Raw genomic sequence first — 19074 nt, forward strand, 5'->3', positions numbered from 1 at the left:
CTCGCTCATTACAAGTTACTGGTTGACATCGCCAACAGCCGCCTAGTCTGCGCAACCACATCTGCCTCAGTGCCCCTGCAAATTGCATCACAGCCAACCACGCTAGAATGCCCTACGCCCACCTGCTCATGGAATACCCCGACATCTTTAAGCCTGAACTGCAACAGACACCACAGACACCAGCTAAACACGTGCATCACAACATCAAGGCATCTGGGCCCCCTGTATTTGCCAAATACCATCACCTACAGCCCGAGAAACTCGCCATCACCAAAAAAACCTTCCTAGAGATGGAGAGACTAGGTCTCTGCCATCACCACCCCCTTTGGGATGAACACCTTTAATTACTCCTGTTTCGGCTTCCAAAACGCAGGTGCGACCTTCCAGCACCTAATGGACGACATCCACAGCATCCTTGGCGACCTCGACTTCTGCATTGCTACATTGATGATATTCTGGTCATCTCCAACTCACCTGACCAGCATCTCCAACACCTGCGGACCATCCTCAAACATCTCCAGGACAACGGCCTCATTGTCCGCTTTGACAAATGCACCTTCGGGAAAAAGTCTGTCCCATTTTTGGGACACCTCATCTCTCCTGACGGTGTTCGTCCCCTACAGGATAAAGTCGCCACAGTCGACAAATTTCCCAAACCTACTACCATCAAAGCCCTACAGGAATTTATTGGGATGGTCAACTTCTACCACCATTTCCTCCCTAACATTGCTCAAACACTGCACCAACTCTGTAACACCCTTCATGAAAAACCGAAGGACCTCCTGTGGAACCCCGCCATGGAAGCTGCCTTCGTCAACGCCAAAAAAGCCCTTACTCTTGTCACCACCCTCTCCTTCCCTGCACCAGGTGCCCAGCTACAACTGTCAATAGTTGCCAGCAATGTCGCCATAGGGGGTGTGCTCGAACAAATCCTTCATGGCAGACCTACAACCCTCGGTTTCTTCAGCAGGAAACACTCCAAGGCTGAACTCGACTACAGCCTTTCTCAGTGGATGGATCGCCAGATTTGGCCTCCCGGAACACATCACCTCTGGCCAAGGAACTTGCTTCACGTTGCAGCTGTGACACTCTCCCACTGAATTCCTGGGTACTGCAGTCCACCACACTACCTCCTACAACCCTACAGCCAATGGCATGGTTGAGCGAGCCCACCACTCACTCAAAGCATTTCTTATGGTACACTGCAACAACAGCTCCTGGCTACCCCAACTACCTTGGCCTTCAGACAGCCATCAAGGATGACCTCAATGTGTCTCCAGCAGAGATAGTCCTCAGCCAAACCCTCGTCGTGCCTGCAGAATTCTTCCCTCCACAGGATTCTCCTGAGAGCCTGCAGCAACTGCGACGCACTGTCAGCAAATTTGCCCCATGTGTGCCAACACATCACCAGGAGGTGAAGGAATACCTCCCAAAACACCTCCACACCTCAACATACGTTTTCCTGAGAATGGACGCTCACACCCCACCACTAACCCATCCCTACACTAGCCCCCATCTTGTCCTTGAGCGTAAGGACAAGACCTTCTGCATTTCCATCTCTGACAAGGCAGAATGGGTCTCCATAGACAGCCTAAAACTGGCACACCTCGACACTCCACCCACCAAATTCTCACGTGCAGGACGCCTTCTGAAGCCAAGGCAATTTTGAGAGCGGAATATTGTACACACCGTGATGATCACGTGGCATGGAACGCGCGTCATGTCACCCACGACCTGATGCTTCTCTGACAGTGTGACCCTGCTTGACCCGACCTAACCTAACCCAGTGCAATTATGTAATTACACACCACAGTTGACTACCCACACAGTATATATATATCAGCTCCCACCACATGTAAAATCAGTTCACTCATACCTTACAATAAAGGAGACAAAGGATTACAAAGGCGGAGCATGCCGACAGGAGACCTTTTGATCCATATCTAGGTCGGATGCGAAAAAAAAAATCATATTAACAATAAAATAATAAATAAAAACTATAATAATGTAAATAACAAATAAAATACATAAATAAATGCATTAGTTAAATAATAAACAAACAGGTAAATAGTAAATAATGATAAATTGACATATAACTAATAATAAATGAAAATCACCAAAACCCCTTTCTCTTCACCAAAGAAGCATTGCTACAAAACCAAACAATATTCCATACAAACTGGAAAAAAAAGTAGAAATAAATAATATTACTACCTTTGAGATGAGGTTCCTGAGAAGTATGGTAGGGGTTACAAGGCTGGATAATGAGAGGATTGAGGTGAGGAGGAGAATGGGGGTGAAAAGGGAGTTGGGAGATAGGGTTGGTGAAAGAGTATTGGGATGGTTTGGACACATGGAAAGAATATGTGAAGATTAGTAAAACAGTTGAGGAAGGCAGAGATAGAGGGAGTGAACATGAGGGGGACCAAGGATGATATGAATGGATGGGGTAAAAGGGGCATTGAGAATGAGGGGAATGTCTGTTGAGGAAGGACAGGAGAAGACAGAAGATAGGGGTGAATGGAGAATGGTTGTGTATGGATGATGCTGTGACACATGAAAGGAAGTGGGTGGGGAATGAAGGTGAGAGAGTATGCATGAAAAATAAATTGATGCAGCCTGAAGGGATTTCTCCCCATCTTCTCCATTTCTGCAAGATGGGACAGAAAGGTTGTTTTTTTTTTTTTTTTTTTTTTTTTTTGCTGATTTAATGATGGGGCCTTGCTGTGGATGTGCTGTGTATTACAACACTGCTTCTGACTTCTGACCCAGGGGTGCAGTGGGTAAGATACAGGGATGACCCATCATCCAGGAGGAGCCAAGATAAGAGGGAGAGAGTGGGGTGGATGGAAGTGGAGTACGTAAGGATGGAATGGGTGGGAGTGGATTTTATGCCTTTGTTTTCTGGCTATTTCCTTTGTATGGGGGAAAATGCCTTTCATATTATGTACAGTATGTATATACTTTTACCCCATTTTACATCCACTCTCATTTTGCCTTCTTTACCTTGTGCTTTACTTATCTTCTCTTCTCTTCGTACCTCTCATATGACTCCCTCGTCCTATTCTGTAACCAATCTGTGCATGCTCCTTTCTTCTCTTCTGCAACCTTCTTTGTTTCATCATCCCACCACTAACTACCCTTCCTTCTATCTCCTCCCATCCTCCTTGTTCCACACACCAACTTTGCACACCTGATTCCCTCCTTGAACCATCCCCATTCCTCCTCCACTCCTAGTTCTAATTTATCCTTCACTCCCTCTCACTCCTTTCTCAGCTTTTTCTTGTACTCCTTCTTTTCTTTCTCATTTAAGCAGTTTACTCTAAGCACCTCCCTACCTTATGTCCTCTTTTTCCATCTATCCTCCAATTTCATCTTAACTTCCACCAAAAAACTCTTCCTACACTTCTGGTTATGACTATTGTGTCCATTAAAGCATGCGGCTGATACTTTAGGGATTATACGAGGAGGATGTTTGAATAATATTCTGATGTAGCCCGAGGGATCTCTCAGTCTTCTCTTTTTCTGCATGAGAGGATGGAGACGAGGGGTCACTGATTAAATAAAGTGGCCTTGATATGGATGTGCTGTGTCTTTCTACAATGGTTCTGACCTAGGGCAGTGGGCGAGATGCAGGGATGACCCATCATCCAGAAGGAGCCAAGATGAGTGGGAGGGAGGAGGGTGAATGGGAGGAGTATGTGGGGATGGAATGGGTGGGAGTGGATTTTATGCCTTTGATTTTTGGTTACCTCCCTTGTAAAGGGGAAAAAGCTGCTGGTATATGTATGTACATTCCTTCACCGAATTCTCACGTTTTTTATCTATCTATATACCATGAGCTTTTCCCCCTTATAAGGGAGGTAGCCAAGTCAAAGGCACATACATACTCTCACCGATTCCACTTCCCTCCACCACCATATCCTCCTCTCATCTTAGCTCCTCATGGATGATGGGTCATCCCGATATCCCACTCACTGCCCTGGATTAGAAGCAATGTAGCAAGACACAGTACATCCACAGCAAGGCCACTTCACTTAATCAGCAACATCCCCCCTGTCCCCTCATGCAGAAAAAGAGAAGACAGGGAAAAATCTTTTTGGGCTGTGTCAAAATATCATTCACATGTAGGCACCCCTACATATCCCCTACTAAACAAAATTATACATTACAATACCAACCTTCAACAACATAAAGCTTTGTCAAGGGGAAGGAAATCCGAGCTGCAAGTTCTTCAATCTTGGTCCTCAGCTCCCCATCCGGTAGAGGTTCATATTTGTCAAAGAGTGGTGCTATGTAGTCTGGGTAGATGGTCATAAGAAGAAAACCAGTGATGGTGGTGAAACCCCAAAGGTACCAGAAGAAATAGTCTCCACCAGCCTGAATTGAAAATAAAAAAAAAATCACAAATAAGTAATTACATACATATAGGTACAGATAGACATATCTACACACAAAAAGGCTTCTGCCTCCTTATAAGGGATATGCCCATCCCAAACCCATTTGTTTTTCCTTTTATCTTAGCTCCTTGAAGATGAAAAGCCATCCCTTTCCCCTGCCCACTGCCAGGATCATGTGCTGTGTGTGCTGGTGCATTGTCCTGCAAAAAGAGGACACCACAGCTCAGCTTTCCATGGTGTTTCTGCTTCAAAGCTTCATGCAATTCATCCAACATAGATATGTAGTATTCTGCATTGATGGTGTGACCCTTTGGCAGGTATTTTATGAGGAGCACTCTTTGTCCCAGAACACTGAAGCCAGTACCTTTCCAGCGACTTCTGGGTCCAAAACTTCTTGCTGCTTGGTCAGGGGATCATAGTGATGAAGCCAAGTTTCATCCACATGACTAAACGAGCCATAAAATCGGCCATCCCCACTGCAAACCAGTCCAAAAACGCCTTTGATGTTGTCACTCTGATGCGTTTCTGATCTGCGTTCAGGAATTTCGGCACCCATTTTGTGGAAAGATTTCTCATGTCCAGAATGTTGTGGATGATGTGGCCAACTCTTTTGCAGGAAATCCCAAGTTTCAGCTAAGACTTTGGCTGAAATCCAGTGGTCCTCGAGAATCATGACATGCACAGCATCAGCTTTCTCCTCTGTGGTTGTGGAATTGGCCGTCCTGACCAGGGTTCATCTGTAACCTCGAAATGACCGATCCAAAACCTTGACACCCACATTTTCGTGCTTTTTTTGCCCATCTTCTCCAATATAGTTGTCCTACCTCCCCTGTAAAAGTAACAGCTCTACCCTTTCACAATACCCTTAAAGCCAGGAACTTTTCAGCACCCCCTAGTACAGCAGAGATGCAATCATCACATGGAAAATACAGAACACCTTATGCTTTACACTGACAATAATATCTGGGAGTCATAGGTCCCCTATGAAAGATCTAGAGTAACAGATTAATGAAATGACCACTAGTAGTACAAACTCATCATCCTTCTATAAGTATCAAGTATCAAAGACAATATTTTGGAATTCTTTCTTCCATGCACATCATTCAATGGCCTCAAAGTGAAGGCAAATAAAAACTGAACACACTTAGAACAGCAGCAGGAACAGGATTTGGAGAGAGGACATAAGAATGACAGGATTCTTGAATGATTTAGAAGAAATAATTGGAGTGAAAAGGATGAGGATGTTCTTTCATGTTTGACTATCATATTTTGAAAGTAATGGCTGGCTGGATTGGTGGGGGCATATATATATATTTTTTTGGGGGGAGGGGTTACTTTTCTCAAACAAGTCATAGGAAACCAACCTTAATGATGTAAACAACACCAGCTACAAGTGGAGCTGAAATCACTTGGGATACAACAATCTTTTTAATCTTGTCCTTTATATAAAATCCTGGAGTCTGGAAGAAAAATATAAATTGAATAACAGGTCAACATGCACTATATTCAATGTATTACAATAACAATTCAGATTCTATGAGCAACTTAATAGAAATGTACACTTACTGTAAGAAAATTTGAATGATTAAGTAGATACCTGTTTATTGAATCCATGTTTCTGTTCAATTTTGAATGTAAAATAAACTGACCAGGGTAGATTAATAATTCTACTGATTATTGACCCAACAGATACAAAGACTATTGAGTGTGCAATTTCATTAGAAGCAGAAAACCCAAGCCACTGCGACAGACTGCCCGAGACGTTCCAAAGAGCTGGAAGGCCCCCATACAGCATAATACCCTGGAAAAAAAGTCAATTATGATTACATGAACAATCAGTAATGATCCAGTGTCCAAGCAATTTATTTTTCTCTCAAGTGCAGCTAACAGGTAGTTTGGTGAAATTAAGGCCTGAGTAATGCATTACCTGGTTTTTGAAAATGGGAAAAGGGAGGAAAGGAGGGGTAAAAAAGGGGAGGAAATGAGGGGGGGAAGGGAGGAAATGAGGGGGGGAAGGGAGGAAAAAGGGAGGAAAGGAGGAAAGGTGGGGGGAAGACTAGAATGTGAATGAGAAATACAAAGTGAAAGGGAATTAGAGGGAGAGAGAGATAGGGAGAGGGAGAGAGAGAGAGAGAGAGAGAGAGAGAGAGAGAGAGAGAGAGAGAGAGAGAGAGAGAGAGAGAGAGAGAGAGAGAGAGAGAGGGGGAGAGGGAGAGAGGGAGGGAGAGAGGGGGGAAGGAGGGAGGGAGGGGGAGGGAGAGAGAGAGGGGGGGAGGGAGGGGGAGGGAGAGGGGAGAGAGAGAGAGAGCAGAGGGAGGGAGGGAGGGAGTGAGAGAGAGAGGGGAGGGAGTGAGAGAGAAGGGAGGGAGGGAGGGAGAGAGAAGGGAGGGAGAGAGAGAGAGAGGGGAGGGAGGGAGAGAGAGAGAGAGGGGAAGGAGGGAGAGAGAAGGGAGGGAGGGAGAGAAGGGAGGGAGGGAGAGAGAAGGGAGGGAGGGAGAGAGAAGGGAGGGAGGGAGAGAGAAGGGAGGGAGGGAGAGAGAGGGGAGGGAGGGAGAGAGAGGGAGGGAGGGAGAGAGAGGGGAGGGAGGGAGAGAGAGGGGAGGGAGGGAGAGAGAAGGAAGGGAGGGATAGAGAGGGAAGGGAGGGAGAGAGAGGGGAGGGAGGGAGAGAGAGGGGAGGGAGGGAGAGAGAGGGGAGGGAGGGAGAGAGAGGGGAGGGAGGGAGAGAGAAGGGAGGGAGGGAGAGAGAGGGGAGGGATGGAGAGTGAGAGAGAGGGAGAGAGAGAGAGAGAGAGAGAGAGGGGAAGGAAGGAGAGAGAGAGAGGGGAAGGAAGGAGAGAGAGAGAGGGGAAGGAAGGAGAGAGAGGGGAAGGAAGGAGAAAGAGAGAGAGAGGGGAAGGAAGGAGAGAGAGAGAGGGGTCCAGGTCATATGGCCCCCCCTCACTGGGTAAATATTTATAAACGAGATCAAGACATACATCTCGCACTTGACATCACTCACACCAATGCTCTCCAAGAACACAACTGGTTTGTAAATACTGCCATAAACCAGGACACCTCACAAACATGTGTTACCACAGAAACCCTTCACAATCAAACTGACACTGCAATTATCAAGGTACATGTTTCCACATGAGTGATCATTGCCATGTGCTATTAGCATGGAGGCAACGCAGACCAAAATCCCCAGATCACTCTCCTGCAAGGTATTCACATAACACATTTCCTGCAAGGCATTCACATAACATCTTTATGACTACAGAATACCAAGACTCAGGGCACACCAAGGACAATTACTCCACACCCAGAAATTCACTCAACTCTACCTGTAAATACCCTGAATATCCCAGACTTGTCTTCACATTCCTTAACATTCAATGCTATGTCTAGCAACACCAAAGTGACAATCTTTCATGACACAGGTTCCCCAGTTAACCCCTTCCATACGGTGCCGCACACGTAGGCGTCATGGGGAGCGAGTGTATTCGCGAGGCTGCCATATCGGCGTCTTGATTATATTTATTGTAGTCGCCCCTCCATAATGACATTCTTTCTAATTCTTTTGTAATCGCATTTTCTATGGTTATCAAAATTCACGGGTGAAGAGAGAACGATCGATATAAGCGGTGACTATATTTTATGATGCGAGTATTATTACGACACGTCGTACGGCTGGCATTGGCTGCTGCCACCGAGATCCAAGTCCATGATGCCTACGTGTGCGGCACCGTATGGAAGGGGTTAACATAATATCAACAGTTTCCATAAATTCCACACAGCAACAAAATGTGTCACCATTCTGGAACCCTCCCAACATCAACCTTTGCAATGTAGATGGTGTACCATTCCTGATCATTGGTAAATTCTCTCTAGACATTAGCTTCAAAGATGAGTGCCCATTCATTCCAGTTAACACCTACATAGCTGATATTCACTTTCCTGCTGATATCCTCATAAGTTTAATATTGATGAAGCAACATGACCGTCATTTACCCTGCTCAAAATGGTATCATATATGCAAATAATTTCCTCCCTGCATTGCCATCAGCAACTTCTCACAAAGTAAACAACATTCACATGACCTAGCAAGCAGAACAAGACTTTGCATCAGCTGACTCTACTCCCTTCATTCAAATTCACTCCACTTCATATGTGGATGCACCAGCTGCTAGCACAAATTGCTCCACCACCTTCATACAAAAGTTCCCAGTATTCAACCACCCACACCCCTCCCCAGGACTAACTCTTCTACTTAAAGCATTTTTTAGAATTTTCTTAATTAGAAGAAAATTGCAAAAAATGCTTCGTGTTACCAGGTCCAGGTGATGTAACATCATGTGACCAAATGTCCTTAAAAATAAACACTTCTCAACCTGGTTATGAAGCATCTTGTGTGTCCTTCCCATGTTTCCTAGCTTGTCTACTACTTTATGTATATATATATCCACCTATGTCTCTGTAACTGTGTATTCCTTGATGTCTTAAATAGACAAAAAGGTTAGGACTAAGTTTCTTATTTCCCAGTCATCCCTCGTTATTCGCGGGGGATACATTCTCAAAACCCCTGTGAATGGTTAAAACCGGGAATACTCTTTTTGAGAAAAATATTGAAAATCTACAGAATATCACCGCCAAAAATTGCACTCTCGTGCTTCATTCTAGCCACACTTCTCTACTAGCAGTTGAAACATGCTTTAAATGTCTTCCACTTAAAATAAATTCACTTCTCATATATCAGCAGTTAACAAGTATAATTTAATAACACTTAATAAACTAAGAATAATTCAATATGGCCCATAATAGGGCCATTCACTCACCGACTTCATATCTTGTATTTCTTACCCTCCTTCATTGCTAAAATCCAACTTTTAACCCCTTCCATACGGTGCTGCATACGTAGGAGGCATGAGGAGCAAGTGGATATGTGAGGCTGCCATATCGGCGTCTTGATTATATTTATTGCAGTTGCCCCTGTGTAATGACATACTCTCTAAACTGTCTTCATCACATTTTCTATAGTTATCAAAATTCACGGGTGAAAGAGAGAACGACCGATATAAGCAGTGACTATACTTTATGATGCAAGTATTATTACGACACATCTGCTGCCCGCGAGATTTTGGCCCGTACTGGCATGGCATAAAAGGAAATACTTCAAAAGCAAATATCAACAACTGAGTGGCGGGTCATGCTGCCCGTGGCCCATGCGGGCAGCATGAGCCACGGGATGCATTAGTGGCTTTCCAATAGGTCAAAATTTATTTTTTCTTTCATTTTTTTTTTCAATTGAAATCTGTGAATAGTCAAAACCACAGATAAAAAACCTGCAAATAATGAGGGATGACTGTGATTCCGACAGTTGTCCCCGGACTCGAACCCAGGACTTATACGTTAGATAGTCTATGCTTCTACCAACCACACTATTGAGGCTATAAAATTCTTCAACCTTGGGGTTAATCTACACCCACAGGATTCGAGTCAACTGCTAACTGCTGTCCTAATCTCAATTCTACAAAGAACCAAGCCCACCTATAGGTAGTGGTGAAGCAGGCCGGTATGCATCCTTGATGGACTTTCGTTGTTGTAATACCTGAATAGAATCGCCAATGACAACGATGTCAATCACATAATTCTGGCAGTTGTCCCCGGATGTTAAGATGATGAGATCAGGTAAGGCACCTGGTCTGGATGGATGCCATGCAGAATGTCTGAAGAAAGGAGGTGCGGTTATGGTGGACTGGTTGGTGAGGTTATTTAATGTTTGTTTAAGAGAGGGTAGAGTGTTAAAGTACTGGAGGAGTGCCTGTATAGTTTCGCTTCACAAGGGAAAGGGGGACAAGTGTGAGTAGTATTTTCAGAGGGATCAGCTTGTTGAATGTAGTTGGGAAGGCTTATGGGAGGGTCTTGATTGAGAGGATTAGGAGAGGAACAGAGGGAGTAATTGGTGAGGGACAGTGTGGGTTTAGGACAGGTAGGGGTTGTGTAGATGATTTTTGTGGTAAGACAGATATGTGAGAAAGCAATAGGAAAAGGTAAGGATGTTTTTTGGGCTTTTCTGGATCTGGAAAAGGCTTATGACAAGGTAGACAGGAAGGCACTGTGGGAGGTACTACAGATATATGGGATAGGGGGAAAGCTGTTAACCCCTTCCATATGGTGCCGCCTACGTAGGCGTCATGAGGAGCAAGTGGATTCGCGACGCTGCCATATCGGCGTCTTGATTATATTTATTGTAGTCGCCCCTGTGTTTTTACATTCTCCCAAATGTGCCCTGAATCCCATTCTCTGTGGTTTTCAAAATTAGCGGGTGAAAGAGAGAACGATCGATATAAGCGGTGACTATATTTTATGATGCGAGTATTATTACGACACGTCGTACGGCTGGCATTGGCTGCTGCCCGCGAGATTTAAGTCCGGAGTGAAGTGGTTAAGAGGAGTCAAGAGTTTTTACAAGAGTAGAAGAGCTTGTGTTAGGATTAGAAATGGAGAGAGTGAATGGTTTGAGGTTAAGGTGGGACTTCATCAGGGATGTGGTATGTCACCCTGATTGTTCAATCTTTACATGGATGGGGTGGTGCGAGAGGTGAATGCAAGGGTAGTGGGTCATGGGTTGAAGATGATTAAAGAAAATGGAGAAAAGTGGGAGGTGAGTCAGTTGTTGTTTGCCAGATATATGGGATAGGGGGAAAGCTGTTAAGAGGAGTCAAGAGTTTTTACGAGAGTAGTAGAGCTTGTGTTTAGGATTAGAAATGGATAGAGTGAATGGTTTGAGGTAAAGGTGGGAGTTCGTCAGGGATGTGGTATGTCGCCCTGGCTGTTCAATCTTAACATGGATGGGATGGTGCGAAAGGTGAATGCAAGGGTGTGGGTCACGGGTTGGAGATAATTAAAGAAAATGGAGAAAAGTGGGAGGTGAGCCAGTTGTTGTTTGCTGACGACACTGCACTTGTGGCAGGATCAGAGGAGGGATTGAGGAAGTTAGTTTGAGAAGTGTGAAAGAAGGAAGCTGAAGATAAATGTGGGCAAAAGTAAGGTGATGAGATGAACAAGGGGAGAGAGTGACAGCAGCCTGGAAGTGAGCATTAAGGGGGTTAACTCTCATTTCGGTGAAAAATACTTGATTTTGTCAAACTTCGTGTGTGGACTGGTGCGGTGTCCCTGAACACCGCGGGACTGGTTTCCAGACGTATAACGCCACCCTTCTCAGGTAATGGCGGGTTTAAAGGGCCAGAGATTTAAAGGTCCACCCGTCAGCCATGCCCCTTTCTTTGCTATAGTTTGTTTTCCTTGTATTTTTTTTTTTTTTTTTTTTTTGAGAATTTTATACTCTGATATTGTTGTATGATAGGTTAGGCAGCAGTCACCACACTCAGTGCAATTGAAAAAGGGTTCAGCGTATGCGTGCGTAATTTCTCCACCTGCTATCCTGTTTTATACATTTCTTGTTTATAAATTCACTACTCCATAACTAAATATGTCAGATGTGATAGTTGCCGAAGTATTTTGCTCCATTCTGAACCTGAGAAGTGCAAGAATACTCACCTTAGCAAAGGGATTGTAATGCATGTGTACCATTTATTATGTGAAGGATATGGAAGGTTAGGATTGTCATGATTCTCAGCTGGCATGAGTACAAAAGAAATGTAATGAACATCTGCTGCTTACTTCCCAGAAATGGTCGAAGGATTATGTAAGTAGATATGTGCATTTGATACTCTTTGGAGGGACTTTCATGGAGTAGTGAATATATAAACATAAAAATGCTATTTTCTCAAAACTAGTTTTTTCGCACAAAAGTAATTATAACTTTGTGTGTAAATAAGCAATTTTGATCATTCTTGTTGGAAAATGATTGTGATACTTATATCTAACAATATTAGTAAATTCATTCTTAACCTACTTGATATATATTTTTGACAATTTTTTAAAGTTTATTTTTTATTTTTTTTTTTTTTGCTGTAAGGCTGACTTTCTTTTTCACTTATAATTATGAGTATACTAGTTTAGGTACATCTGGATGTCTACTAACTGTACACCAAAGGAAATCTTTATTCTCCTCATACTTTTGGAAAAATAAACGTTATTTCAAAAATAACTCAAAATTGCAAGTAAATCATCTGTCGTGTAAAAATTTCTTAATGGATTTCAATGGAATTTCTGTCACAGATGCATCCCATTTCCCTGCACATTGTGTTAAATTTCCATTGTCTTACATAAAAAGATAAGGTTGGGAGGACCAGAAATGCATAATCCGATCGAGCGAATCACCGAAATGAGAGTCAACCCCCTTAAGGGTGAAAGACTGGAGGAAGTGGATAGTTTCAGATATTTGGGTGCAAATGTGGCAGGAAAGGGAGGAGTGGGGGTGGAGGTATAATGTAGATTGAGAGTACCGAGTAAATGCCTTGGTAGATTAAAAAGTGTAATGAGAAATAGACATCTGGGAATGGATGCTAAGAGGAGGTTATATGAAGGAGTGATTGTGCCAACAGCATTGTACGGGGAAGAAACATGGAACATGAGAGAGGAGGAGAGAAGGAGTTTGAGATGAAATGTCTGAGAAGTATGATAGGAGTTACTAGGCTGGATAGAGTAAGAAATGAGGTGGTGAGGAGGAGAACAGGGGTGGAAAGGGAACTGGGAGATAGGGTTGATGAAAGAGTATACGGATGGTTTGGACACATGGAAAGAATGAGTGAGGAAAGATTAGTAAAAGAAGTGTGGAAGGCAGAGGTGAAAGGAGTGAATATGAGGGGGTGTCCTAGGATGAGATGGATGGATGGGGTGAAAGGGGCATTACAAAAGAGAGGAATGTCTGTGGAGGAAGGACGGGAAAGGACAGAAGATAGGGATGAATGGAGAGGGGTTGTGTATAGATGGTGCTGTGATGCATGAGGGGGAGTGGGTGGGGGATGGGGGGTGAGAATGTATGAGAAAAATTTGACACAGCCCAAAGGGATTTCTCCCCATCTCCTTTTCTGCATGAGGGGACGGAGAGGGGGGGTTGTCAAATTTATGAAGCGGCCTTGCTGTGGATGTGCTGTGTCTTGCAACACTGCTTCTGACCCAGGGCAGTGGACAGGATGCATGGATGATCTGTCATCACGAGAGGGGCCAAGATAAGAGGGAGGGAGGAGGGTGGAGGGGAGTGGAATATATAGGAAATGGAATGGGTGGGAGTGGTTTCTATACCTTTATCTTTTTGGCTACCCCCCATATAGGGGGGAAAAAGCCTTTGGTATATGCAAGTATGTCCCCGGACTCGAACCCAGGACTTGTGCGTTAGCAAGTCTATGCTTCTACCAACCATGCTATTGAGGCTATAAAATTCTTCAACCTCGGGGTTAATCTACACCCACAGGATTTGAGTCAACTGCTAACTGCCGTCCTAATCTAAATTTTATGATTGATTGATTGATTGATTAAAGGTTATCTGGCGTTGTAACTGCAGCGGTCATAGACGCCGAATTGTTATATTCTAAGATTCAATTTTGGGTATAGATAATAATAGTGATTTACTATGTATAGATGAAGGTAAATACTAATAAATCTAAATTCAGTATCAGGTATTAGTTATCAAATAGTGTAATGGTTATATATATATATATATATGGTGTTAAATTATGTTAAGATCTGAATAGAGTTAAAAGTTATTTGGTTTTATCATTGTTATTACAAATTTTAGGACCAACCAGTCCAAAGAGTCTAACTAGGCCCTTAGTGTTGGTCTGGAAAAATCTGAGAAGATTGAGTAAATATATACCATATATACTCGTCTATAGGTCGATCTCGTGTAAAGGTCGACCCCCCATTTTTGACCAAAAAATCTGGAATTTTCCATATACCTCATGTATAGGTCGAGTGGCTTGTTTTTGTTTTGGTGCTGTGAGCATTCCACTGTCTTAATGATTTGAAGTGGCATGGCTTGCCTGGTATAGCAATTGATTATTATGGTTTTTTTTTCACTTCATTAATTCTGATGTATTTTAGTTTGTTTTTTTCAAGTTCACTGATTTTAATATTTAATAAGTTTCACTGAAATTGCCATTTCAGCAGAGTGAAAAACTTGAACAGATTACCAAGTAATGTACAGTATACGGAATAAACTGGCTATGCGCGTTTCATTAGAAACAATTTTAACCAACAGTGTCTCAGAGTAGTCTTGTAATCTCAACTGTGCGGATGATCAGGCTAATGATAATGTGGAGTAGGAAGATGATGTTGATGTTCCTATGGCTGATGAAGTTGATCCGTATGACGATACTCTACACAGAAATGAGTGAGAGGAGCTGTTTGGTGGTGAAGATGATGACAGCAAGGAAAACAATTTTGGTGGATTTTAGTTAAAATATTTAGGATTATACCATGTGTCACTGTAACAGTAACAAGTTGGCAATACTGAACAGTTTGTTTTCGTGATGGTGAGATCCATGCATTGTTTTGGTAATGGTAACAATAATATATACCATATGGAAAGCTAAATTTGGGTAAATTTTTAGTTTCGACCATGGGCACAATATAGCAATAAAAAATTGATAATAATTTTGTAAATTATAATGTATCAACGTAATATGCAATTTTGTGAGCGGAAATAAAAAACAAAAAAGGTGCTAAAACAGACTTCGTAAGTAACGAAATCGTGTCGGACGAACGGTAAGCCATGTTTGTTATGATAGATGCCGACGTCGAAGAAATGAAAGGATGATAAATTCGTCTAACCCAAACTAACCTAACCTGTGTTTAATAAATCATTACCTGCAAATTAAATGTCATCCGGTTCGTCCTCGTTGTCGTCGTCGTGAGAGACGTTGGCGGGCTTTTCAACCACTCAGCTTGCTGGGTGTACAAAGTTCTTGCAGCTTGAAGGAATGCATGTATCTCCACTCCATAACATTTCTTCAAGAAAATGTACCTGGCGAGGTACTGTCGGAAGTACCGAGGCCGTCAATTGACAGACAAGATGGCGTCCCGATCCTATGCTACCGACTTCATTCATTAGCATATTTGCTTGTAGCAAGGTATTTTTTATTTTCACTTCCGCCCACAAAATTGCATATTATGTTGATACATTTTAATTTACAAAATTAATGATTTTCTATTGCTATATTGCGCCCATGGTCAAAACTGCAAAAATACCTAAATTTGAGAATATCACAGCATTTTATTATTTTTCAAACAACTATGGGTACTATAATAGTATATATGATATAATAAGCTTGCCTGTGCTAAGAATTTTAACAAACAGGTAAAACCACAGTATGGGGTTACCGTATCTAGAAGGAATTTCATATGTTTTGGTACGTATTTGTATTTTATGTCCCCATTGTTTACTGGTAGTAACTAGTATGTAGATATTTTGATTTCTGAACCTAAAGAAAAGGTAAGAGTTCTTCCTAGCCTTTCTTGTCATGTCTGGATTTCAACCTAACAAGATTATTACTTGTGTATAGGTCGACCCCTAGGTTTTGGCCTAAAAAAAAAATTCCTTAAGATTTCGACCTATAGACGAGTATATATATATGTAGGAGTATATCTAATGAAATGAGAGTGGTAAGATTATATTTCAATATTAATTTGTATGTTACTAAATTTGTTCAAGTAGGTTAACTTCTTTTAAGAATTTAATGACTCCCTCATAATCATACTGCAGTTCTTTTCCCAATATCTTGTCCAAATTATAGTTACCATCTCTCTTTTTCTTATTTGGGAAGGGACGCTCTCTCAGTTCTCTGTGATTAGGTCATTCAACCAGCAAATGTTAAATAGTCATGGGGATTAAGCAATCTTCACAGTAAGGTTGATTTTTACCACTCATGAGATACTCATGGGTCAGCCTTGAATGTCCTATGCGGAGACGACATATAATTACTTCCCATTTCCTTGGCATAATTTCATATTTTCAGGGGTGTATATTTGTGGTGATCCCTTTCATTTTGTTAAGTCCCACTTCACCCCACTGTTGTTTCCACGACTTATGGATATTTGTGATGCTAGGAAGGATGTCTATGTGGTATTGCGCACTGTTTAGGGATCAGACTGGTTGCTGCTGACTTTGCTAGTGTAACCTTTACTAACCATCACCTACCATGCACATGATCCACGTGCTTGCAATATTGCAAGACTCCCCTCTTGCTTACCTTGCATTTCCCAGAACATACATCTAACGCAGCAGAATTCAGACAAAACAGGATATCACCACGAACATGCCAAATGCCATCAGACTAACCCATGAAAAGCACCTTATTATAACTGCCCTATAATATTACCCATAAGCTAACATATATTTAATATACCTAACAACACCCACCAACTATACGACTAACCCTAAAATGTATACCACAATGTATAGAATAGCGAGACTAACGCCGTTACTTACAACAACCCACTAACCCCCTATATTAACCTACGACACCTATGTCACAAATGCCAGAGATGGGTAGGTCAAGAGCCTACCCGCCAGAGCTGGGCAGGTCAAGAGCCTACTGGCCAGAGCTGGGTAGGTCAAGAGCCTACTGGCCAGAGCTGGGCAGGTCAAGAGCCTACCAGCCAGAGCTAGGCAGGCCGAGATTTGATTTGATTTGATTTATGAAATTTTTGGCTTGAAGGCCAAGCGCTGGAGCCGGTAGGCCATTCAGCGCATATCTTATATAAATAGATAAAAATTCAAGTAAAACAGTAAAAACAATAAGCACTCACAAAAACACATCAGAATAAGATACACTCACAAGCATTCATATACACAATTTTAAATTTCATAAAATAAATTTGTCTTTTAAAAACTTTACAACATTCTTCACATAAGCTTCCTCCCCTAAAATTTCTTTAAAAGACAAATTTGTTAAAAAGTTTGCCCTGCGCTAATTAGAGAATGCAGGGCACTGAATTAAAATGTGTTTTATTGTAAAAACAACTTGGCAAGTGGGACATTGGGGGGGCCAGCCTTTTTGCTCCACTTGCCATAAAAATTTATGGGTAATGTAGGAATGGCCAATTCTCAATCTTGTTAAAACAATACTTGCCCTTCTGTCCAAAGGACACTTCCAAGGGTTCACCAAGGGGTGAATCTCTTTTAACTTGTAACTACCGTCCAGCCTTGTCCATTGTTCTTGCCACTTCTCCATTGCATAACAATGAATTACTTGTTTGAAGTCTGTATGTGGGATTTTGTCTGTTATATGAACTCCTGCAGGAACTTGTTCTAACAAACTATTAATGGCTATGATGAAGAGTGTAGGACTCAGAACACTTCCTTGGGGAATCCCTTACTCTTGAAGATATGCAGAATATAAAGAAGAGCCCACTCTGACTTTTAGATAACAGTCAGACAAGAAATCCTTTAAATAATTTAACATATTACCCCTGATGCCCCACTCTGCAAGTTGCTTCAGAATGCCTCCCCGCCAGGTAATATCGTAGGCATTTTTCAAGTCAAAAAACACAGCAATGCTAGAGTTCTGAATTGCAAAGGCATTCTGAATCTCATGAGTGATAAAAAGTAAGGGGTCCAGAGTGCACTTATTTCTTCTAAATCCAAACTGTCGGTTAGATAGGAGATTTTTAGATTCCAAAAACCAAACTAAACGCATATTAACCATTCTTTCATAAATCTTACAAATGCAGCTAGTGAGAGCAATAGGTTTGTAACTTTGTGGGTGATGAGAGTCTTTTTCTGCCTTTAAGATTGTTATGATATTTGAAGTCTTCCAAGATTTAGGAGAAGATCCAGAAGACCAAAATTTATTCAGCCCATTTAAAAGGAATTTCTTCGAGGATATGGATAAATGAGCAACCATGGAATAAAGAATGTCATCCTCTCCAGGAGAGGTTGGGGAGGATAAAGATAAAGCATGATCCATTTCATCCAAGGTGAACAGAAGATTATATGCCTCCGAGTTTGTATTGGTGGGAGGAATAATCGTGGTCTTGTCTCTAATTCTTCTGAAATCATGTGAATAATGTAGTGGACTTGAAATATCAGCATAATGTGTTCCAAAAGTCTCTGCTACTTCTCTTGTATCTGATATAAAAGAGTTATTTATCTTGAGAATGGGCAAAGGAGATGGAGTAAACTTTCCTTGTAATTTTTTAATCCTATTCCATACTAAGGTAGGGGAAGAGTCATATTTCAATTTGCTAATATATCTAATGAAGGATTCCCTCCTTGCTTTCTTGAAGATTTTCTTCTGCTTTGCTTGAGCTCTTCTGTACATTAGCTTATTGACTAAACAAGGATATCTCTGATATCTCTTACAGCAAGTTCTTGTAATCTTTCTGCTTAAAGCACATTCATTGTTCCACCAGGGGACTACTGGGCAAAGAGGTTTACCAGCTGTCCTAGGAATGGATGAGAAAGCACCAGAAAGTATGATGCCTACCAGATAATCATATGCATCAGAGTTACTAGAAAAATCACTAGTCTTATAATTAATATCTGTGGATCTTCTAAATAATTACCAATTAGCCTCTCCTGTCTTCCATTTAGGTAAGCAAGAGGAGGGAGTGTTCTTTAAATATTTGATATGGATAGGCCAGTGGTCACTACCATGTAGATCTTCATCTATTGACCAACTGTAGTCTAATCTTAAGGATGATGAACAAATAGGTCTATAGCAGAACTTGAGTTGTGAAAGACATCAAACCTAGTTTTGGAACAGTCATTCATCAAAATGACATCG

At 42.0% G+C, this 19074-nt stretch overlaps 1 protein-coding gene across 1 annotated transcript in view; it reads right to left on the minus strand.

Annotated features, from left to right (window-relative positions):
* Window positions 1–19074, minus strand: part of LOC143036406 (CAAX prenyl protease 1 homolog) — a 47161-nt gene that overhangs the window by 13001 nt on the left and 15086 nt on the right. Inside the window, exons 3-5 of the mRNA XM_076203736.1 lie at window positions 5998–6201; window positions 5765–5860; window positions 4182–4380 (exon numbers count right to left, since the gene is read on the minus strand). Of these exons, the coding sequence (XP_076059851.1) occupies window positions 4182–4380; window positions 5765–5860; window positions 5998–6201 (499 nt within the window). The remainder of the gene's footprint in view (window positions 1–4181; window positions 4381–5764; window positions 5861–5997; window positions 6202–19074) is intronic.

This window comes from Oratosquilla oratoria, chromosome 20, assembly GCF_046742065.1.
Source record: "Oratosquilla oratoria isolate Oo_2021 chromosome 20, ASM4674206v1, whole genome shotgun sequence".
NCBI classification, from domain to species: Eukaryota; Metazoa; Arthropoda; class Malacostraca; order Stomatopoda; family Squillidae; genus Oratosquilla; species Oratosquilla oratoria.